Here is an 8,632-nt window from a genome sequence, read left to right on the forward strand (position 1 = left end):
TGGTTTAATGCTAGTCACATTCTATAAATAAGGAATCTTCTTTCCTAGAGGCAAGACAAATTCAATTGAGCAGTAATATATTTGAATTTATTTTGATCTATAGCATTTAAACTTGATACAAAATAGTAATTTATAGTTCTTTAAGATTAGTGCCATGACTGCTCTATATTTTGTATTATGTAAGCTCTAAGGCTTGGTTTTATGTGCCAAAAGAAAATGATTTACTATCACTTTATAGTAGTGAAAGCTTTTATTCCATTTTAAAACAACACACCATTGCACTAATTTAAAACAACACACCATTGCACTAATTTAATCAACTTTTAAAATAGATAAGTTTTCTTGGTTTGAGATTTATAATATGATTTTCACTAAAATACAATATGTGCTAAACTTCTAATCCCTTTGAAAGTCTTACACATAATGCTAAAAGCTTTGTCTTTATACAAAAAAGAATGTGCTTCACTTGTACGTTCTATATATACATGACCATAAAGTGGAAAAACATGCCTATGTGCATGCCCATATGGTGGAAAACACATCAACTTATTCAACTTGTAAAAAATATATACTTTTTTTTGTTTGACCACGATACATGCTCTCTCTCTCTCTCTCTCTCTCTCTCATGGTGAATGAGTTGGGAGGAGCTAGAAGGGGGGTTGAGAGAGAAGGTGATAGGTGGAGAACATTAAGAGGTGAAAAGGGAAATAAGGAGGTAGCGGTGGGGGTTTAACCCAAATATTAACAAGTAGCTCATGTTTGCACATCATTAAAACAAGAAAAATAATTATGGTTATGGATGTAGCTTGGCTCTAATGATAAGAGCCACATTTAAAAACTCTATATCTATCCCACTAAAGCAAATGCTCTTAATAAAGAAAGTAAGCTTGTGAGGGGTCGTTATATGTTGCTTGCTTTGAGGGAATATATAAAACCCTTTACTTGATGACATGTAGCTTGGCTCTAATGATAAGAGCCACATTTTAAAATTCTATATCTATCCACTAAATACGTGCAATTGCTCTTGATAGAGAAAGCAAGCTCGTGAGAGGTCACTATATGTTGCTTGCTTGCTTGAGGGAATATATACATGCCAATTGCTCGTGATAGAGAAAGCAAGCTCGTGAGAGGTCACTATATGTTGCTTGCTTGCTTGAGGTCACTATATGTTGCTTGCTTGAGGGAATATATAAAACCCTTTACTTGATGACTAAAATGTCTAATTTGGAAACCCCTAGAAGATGCTAAAGGGAAATTGCTATGGGATTATATAAAAAGTGAAAAAAGTTTACTACAAGAAGAATAGGGAAAGTTTCTATACAATCCTTGAGCTATCATTGTAGTACCCCATTTAAAAAAGTAAAAGGAAAGTTTCTAGTCTCATAGAAACATAAGAAGAGCATAAGGTTATGTAGTTTGAGTGCAAGAACAATTCTCATAACAACAAGAACACCCATGTAACACATGACCAATATCTAGGTATTACCTTGTCAAAAAGCTTCAAAATTGTACAAAAAGTTTCAAATCACTATTATTTGAACTTTCTACTAGTCAATGAACGTGGTGTTAGCCTATGGACATACAACACTAATGTTGTATAATAATATTCATTAAACTCTTTAAAATAGGATGATCATCTCACCCAAAGAGTTTGTTTAGGTTTTGAATAATGTTTAACCTAAGATCAAATCCAGAAAATATGTTTCCATAGGAATAAGAGGCATGAATCATGTAGTTATCAATCCCATATGCATGTATGTGTAGGCAATGACACCCTACATTGATTAGAGGTTTTTCCCTTCACAATCTTTCACCCCTACATGTATTCACAAAGGGGTGGTGGTTGAGAAGAGGTGTCCACACCATTGCATGTACGTGGATGTGTGACTGGCCCTAAATGGTTGTTAAAATTTCCACACTTTTGCATGCTTGGACACTCTTTCGAGAACACAATAGAACTATTAAGCATGGCTTTGCCTTTTTAGATGATATACTATCTCTCTTATGAATATGATGAGGTGAGAGTATGAGATGATTTGGTGAGAAAGATGATTTCACTTGTGAGCTACGTACACGCATGTGTGCAAACACACACACACACGCACGCTCGCACGCACGCACGCACACACACATGAGAGAGAGAGAGAGAGAGAGAGAGAGAGAGAGAGAGAGAGAGAGAGAGAGAGAGAGAGAGAGAGAGAGAGAGAGAGAGAGAGAGAGAGAGAGAGAGAGAGTTATGTGTATTGCATGTTATATAAAATGTAATAAACTATTAGTATTATCCTCAAATTTAATAAATCAAATTAAAGTATCAAAAGTATTGAATGTATTTGGATTATTTGTTAACATGTTAACATATTTACAACAATTAGTTTCAAAGTGATTATTTTATTTTAATGAATAGCCTTATGTTATAGTATTACTAGATTTTATATTGTGGTCTCTTCTAGAAAATATAAGATAATTATTACACTTATAAGAATTATTTTTCACATATATTTTTAGTTATTATATATTATCAATTATAGTAATAATGTAATAAATTACAAATAATATAATCAAGATTAATATTATAATATCAATAATATATAAGAAGAAACAATTCTCTCTCTCTTTCTCTCTCTCTCTCTCTCTCTCTCACACACACACACACACACATGTTTGAATGCACATATATACACACGTGTGTCCACTCACACACACATGAATACATATGCTCACTAGCACATACACTCATACACACATTCACATATAAATTCGAAGGTTTGCCAATTTGGGATATCTATGGGAAACCATACTCTCGTTATGTCTTTGCATGCCATTTTAAGAGAGAAGATAGGACAATAAAAGAAAAATACTAGCTTCGAAATTGTAATTTTTAAGACATATATTAGGAACACATAATATTTTTAATATAATTTTTTAATGTGTCTCTAAGATATTACTATATAATGCTTAGGCCTACATTTTGCGATGCCAATATGCGAAGGTGATTCACATGTAAGAGCTTTTTCTTCACAACATATTTAGTTGTGCCGTGATAAATGTGTAAGCATTTATTACAATGTAGAGCCATGGCAAAGTTGTTGCATGTATGGCTAAGCGGCTAATCACACGAGATCTTTATTGTGCAATTGGTATGATTGGTCGGTTACGTGGTCCCTTATTAGTTAGTTCGCACATGACACTCCATAGAGTCCACAACTGGCCTCCATCTATCCGTCGTCGTGTGTGTATTTGAACAACTCATCCTAAAGGCATAGAGTCCACCAAGACTGGCCACACATGATTGTAAAGACACACGCATGCACATTCACACACACAATTTACTTACATGTTGGCAATGTTGAAATTTAAAAACCGTAATGAAACTTAGGGGGAGATCCCATAGTGGAGCTTCGTTTACGAAGAGTCCCTCGCTATAGCATTAAATGAACAACTCATCCTAAAGGCATAGAGTCCACCAAGACTGGCCACACATGGGTGTAAAGACACACGCATGCACATTCACACACACAATTTACTTGCATGTTGGCAATGTTGAAATTTAAAAATTGTAATGAAACTTAGGGGGAGATCCCATAGTGGAGCTTAGTTTATGAAGAGTCCCTCGCTATAGCATTAAATGAGGAGCAAAAGATTTTAAATCAAGCAAGATTTCAGTAGATGTTGAGCTTTGTTAGAACTAGTGGGCTGACCCTTGCTTTGCACGTCTCCTCTAACCTCCATATTCAAATTCTACCCCAACCTCCTCCTCTTCTCGAACCTCCAAATTATTGCCACGTGGCAGCTTTGTGAAACTCTTTCCTTTAAACTGCATTGAATGCGGGGGGGCTTGTTAAACCTTGTGGGAACTTAGCCTTATAAGAACATTGTGCATACCGCTTTAACCGCAACCTCGTGAGTAGTATTAGTGAGTCTTTGATGGAGTACTAATAAATGAGATCGATGAAACTAATGGCAAAAGCGCTCAAGTCGAAGGGCGGCATTCTCAAGCTGTGTAATGAAGGGCTACAAGGTAGTAGGTAGCTTAGCTTTGAGGTGCCCCCAATTTTCAAAAGGTGGGTTTCTTATGAAGGCTCAAAAATGGGCTTTGCAATTCATTTGTGAATTACTAAAATCAAATGCAATTAAGCATTTTAAGAGCTACTATAGTCTATGAGTAAATCCTTTTATAATATTGATGGGACGGGTTTTTCTTTGTCCGAGAATGTGTGTCAGGACTCAGGGAGCGAGTCTTGGACTTTTGTGGGGGCCCTGACACACACACACACACACACACACACACACACACACACAGAGAGAGTCTTTCTTTTGAAAAAGAGGGGGTAAAGGGGAAAGGGTATCCACCATTAGGCAGTGGTAGAGGGGCCACTGATGACTCTAGGTCTAGTCGTCAAAAGTATGGATGTGAGAGATTAGCAGTGGTACCGAATAATCTTATCTTATGCTTCATTCAGCAGAGCAGGCAATTGCGACTTTTCGTGGAGTTTCGAAAACCCTACGACACCAAAACAAGGGGTCTGCCCTGCCCCTTCTGAAGAGATTGCGTGCGGAATTATGCTTTTTTTTTAAAATAAATTTTTTAACATATCTTCATTGGATTGTGCAAGAAGAGATGAAGATGCTTGGTGAAGACGTTATTCCAACGTAAAACCAACGGGAAAGAGGAAAAGAAGAAAGGAAACCCCCAACCAACAACAAAGAAAAGAAAGAGAGGAAAGGGTACCCCTGTACCCTGCCCTTCTTCTCGTGTAGTAGCCTTATAGCCTTGCTGGAGGGCAATCTGTTGGAGAGAGGAAACGGCCAAATTGGCTCTCTCTCTCTCTCTCTCTCACACACACACACACACACACACACACACACCCCGCCCCCCCACAATACCACATCCAGATGTGGGTTTTGAAGACATACATATCCTAGCTGAAGTCTACTTTTATCCTTACTGTAGTGGCAAACCCGTTGAGCATTAGCTGTTCAGGGTTTTTTCTTTCCTCTTAATACCCCTTTTCTGGGTTTAACATCTCGACCAAGCCATAGCCCAGCTGGAAGGCGATTTAGCTTTTACCCCACACAGAGAGAGAGAGAGAGAGAGAGAGAGAGAGAGAGAGAGAGAGAGCCCAAGTTAGAGACAACTGCGTTTTCGCTTTTTCTCTCCCCGAATACCCTTGTTGTGGGTTTTCAGAATCTTAGCCATAGCCATAAATTTGTGTTGTGAGCTGCAGTACCCCCTTTTGTCCGTCTAGTATTCCAAACCCAAATATCCATAGCCAGAAACATAGCTGGAGAGCACCTTTGACTTACAGGTAGAGTGTGTTTTTGTTGTATACAGTCATAATGTTAGTAGCCAGATAGACAGACAACCATTGCCTTAACCTTGCTGGAGGGCAATTGCGAGAAAGAGAGGTCAAATTGAGCGGTTGTTGCTAAAGTAGAGTACATTTCTTCTCTATTGAGGTGCAATAATAGGAGATTGGCTGGCTAAGTTCTTCTTTTTGTTTAAAAAATAAATTTGGACCTTTCTCTGTTCAACTTTGCTTGCAAAGAGAGAGAGAGAGAGAGAGAGGGCAACCGCAACACAAAAGGCCCATCACCTGTGGTTTTTATCGGGGCATGCGGACTTAGCAATGCTGAAGAAGAAGATGGTGCTCCACATGGCAGGCTTTCTGTTGTTGCTGGAGAGGCAGCTGCTTTGCCTTTTTCTCCTCCTTGCAGGTAAGTCATCTCATCTCTTTACTGTTTTGATAAATTAAATTGATCCAATGAATAAAAGCATGCTTAGATTTGAGACTGTTTCTGGCATAGACACACCACCGCCCCCTTCCCCCCCATTCCCAACCTCCTCCCACACGCTCGCTTGTGCATGACACACACACAGGTCTCTTGGGTTATTATTTAGAATATGTAGTGTATCTCAAAGGATCACTCTTTCTAAATCTTAGTGTTGTTTTGTTTGAAATTTTCTAAACAGCTCCCCTTCTCCATGCTGGGGAGGTTGGCTTCTGCTACGGCCGCTTCGCAAACAACCTTCCAGCACCTCAAGATGTTGCCAATTTCCTAGTCAAGCAATCCATTACCAAAATCAGGATCTTTGATAATGATCAAACTGTAATTCAAGCCTTTGCCAATACAGATATTGAGCTAGTCATAGGCATTCCCAACAGTGATCTACCTGATTTCCAAACAGAGTCCCAAGCCGACAATTGGGTGTCCTCATACTTAGCCCCATTGGTGACTGCCACCAAAATAACGGTCATCTCCGTAGGTTCCGAAGTTGTCACCAACGACCCTAGTGTTGCTCCTCTGGTCTTACCTGCCATGAAGAACATTCACACAGGCTTGACCAAAGCTAGTCTTTCCCAGATTCAAGTCACAACTGCAAACTCCATGGCCATTCTGGAGAATTCATTCCCGCCCTCCTCAGCTGGTTTTAATACAAGCTTTTCCACCTCTTTCATGAAGCCGCTGCTTGATTATTTGCACTCTATTGGCTCATCTGTCATGATAAATGCTTACCCTTACCTGGCATATACTAGTGATTCTTCTCGTGTGCCCTTAGACTATGCTCTTTTTCAAGCTCAACAAGCTGTTGTTGATCCGAATACTAGCTTACAGTACACTAGCTTGTATGATGCTCAATTGGATGCCCTCTACTTTGCCATGGAAGGCATGGGGCATACCGAGCTGAAAGTGGTAGTGAGTGAGACCGGCTGGCCAACAAAGGGTGATGCAGATGAACCGGGAGCAACAGTACAAAACGCACAAACTTACAACAATCACCTTGTTGCAAGAGTAGTGAAGGATGTTGGCACTCCACACAGGCCAAATGAGCCTGTTGATGCCTACATTTTCTCTCTTTATAATGAGAACATGAAGACAGGTGCAGAATCAGAGAGAAACTGGGGAGTTTTTAACGCAGATGGGACGAGCATTTATCCTCTAGACCTTTCAGGTGCTAATACTTCTGTCAGTACACCTGCATCATCTCCAACAGCAGCTCCTCCAAATGCCAGTACAGGTGGTGTCAGTGGAACATGGTGTATCGCAAAGCCTGGAGCGAGTGAAAGCAGCTTGTCAGCTGGTATTAACTGGGCCTGTGGGCAAGGGAAGGCGAATTGCACTCTCATCCAGCAAGGGCAAGCATGTTATCAACCTGATACATTCCAAAACCATGCTTCTTATGCTTACAATAGTTACTTTCAGAGTAACAGCGGTAATGTAGCTGCTTGCAATTTCAATGGCACTGCTACGACGACAAATACAGATCCGAGTGAGTAAAACAGGCTCTCTACTCAAGGGGTTTTTTCCGTCGGCTAGTAATTCAAGTTTTACTTTGGAGGGTTGTTGCAGATTATTGTATCTTTACTTTTTCCTCTTGACTGTTGATCACAGGTTATGGGTCCTGCACATTTGCTGCCTCAGTGTAGGTGTCCTTTACCCACTCATCAGTAACTTTATTGGGTCTGAAATTTCTCTTTATTTTGGTATTTTGTAATAAAAAAGAGACTTCATAGAAGTCAGATTCATTGACCTAACTATGATGATATATATGTTACACCCCCTCACATGCAGCAGCAGTGCCTTGTCCCCTGGCAGCAATGGCAATGCTTCTTCAACAGCTTCCCAGCATGCTATGCTAAATTGGAACTTCAGGATCGTCCCTATAGTACTTCTTTTGGCACTCGGCTTTAACTAGGCACTCAGTTTGCAACCTTGATACACTCTTTAAGTTATCAAAGTAAGCAACGTTTTCTCTGAAGTTGAGTGGGTGTTTCTAAATTGTTATGTCAGCCGAGTTTGATAGTGCATGCTATGCTTATTGTTTTCTAAGCTTTTTGACAACTTTGCAGAAATTTACAAGCAGGACATGAAGGGTTCTTATTTAGCAGTTAAGATATGGGGTGTGAGACTCTTAATGTGCTTGGTTGTGTCAAACTGCCTCCTTTTATTACACAAAGCATCAAGGCCCGATCATGCGTACTCCCTAATGGTCACATTTGTTCACCTTTGGCTCAAAGTGGATTGCACAAGTTCTCATCACGTCGACCATCCTATTTAGGGCTCCAGATGCAAGATTTTTGGCATGTTTTTCAAGGAAGAACCTTGCAGATGAGAAACTCGAGTGTGCTCAGCCCCAAGTACAGCATGAAGGCATTGTTATACAACCACTCAAAGATAAAGCTCATGGTTTGTCATCAAAAACAATTGCTACCAAATATTCTTGTGAAGTTTTTCTGAAGCTACACAAAAATATGTAGCTAGTTGGCTTTGTTGTACGGTGCTCCCAACTGGCCGCTTTTTCCTTGTATTGAAGCAGTATCTCCAGACCCTGTGTTGTTGCAATCCTTCCTTTATGGGCAATCCTTTATGAGGACTTTGGACTGACTCCTCATATATATGATATGAATATGATCTTGAATTTTTCTCTTGCAAAAAAAGGAGTAAAACAATTGCTACCAAATGTTCTTGTGATCTTTTCCTGAAGCTACACAAAAATATGTAGCAAGTTGGAAATGCTAGCAAAAAGTACACTAGTTGGCTTTGTTGTATGGTGCCCCCAACTGGCCTCTTTTTCCTTGTATTGAAGCAGTATCTCCATATCAGTGTTGTTGCAATCCTTCCTTTATGGGCA

At 39.6% G+C, this 8,632-nt stretch overlaps 1 protein-coding gene across 2 annotated transcripts; it reads left to right on the plus strand.

Annotated features, from left to right (window-relative positions):
* Positions 1 to 4,539: 4,539 nt before the first annotated feature.
* Positions 4,540 to 8,387, plus strand: LOC147626982 (glucan endo-1,3-beta-glucosidase 12-like). Of its 2 annotated transcripts, none has more exons than XM_086815552.1 (5): positions 4,540 to 5,715; positions 5,972 to 7,270; positions 7,393 to 7,423; positions 7,573 to 7,738; positions 7,851 to 8,387. In XM_086815552.1, the coding sequence occupies exons 1-4, from the start codon at positions 5,628 to 5,630 to the stop codon at positions 7,694 to 7,696; spliced, it is 1,542 nt and encodes a 513-aa protein (XP_086671678.1). In that variant the 5' UTR covers positions 4,540 to 5,627; the 3' UTR covers positions 7,697 to 7,738; positions 7,851 to 8,387. The 2 variants fall into 2 exon arrangements, with proteins under 2 accessions (XP_086671678.1, XP_086671679.1); XM_086815553.1 differs by having other exon boundaries at positions 7,576 to 7,738.
* The last annotated feature ends 245 nt before the right edge of the window (positions 8,388 to 8,632 follow it).

Source organism: Cibotium barometz, chromosome 21 (genome assembly GCF_041138505.1).
Source record: "Cibotium barometz isolate CiBa-2024 chromosome 21, ASM4113850v1, whole genome shotgun sequence".
In the NCBI taxonomy this organism is placed as follows: domain Eukaryota; kingdom Viridiplantae; phylum Streptophyta; class Polypodiopsida; order Cyatheales; family Cibotiaceae; genus Cibotium; species Cibotium barometz.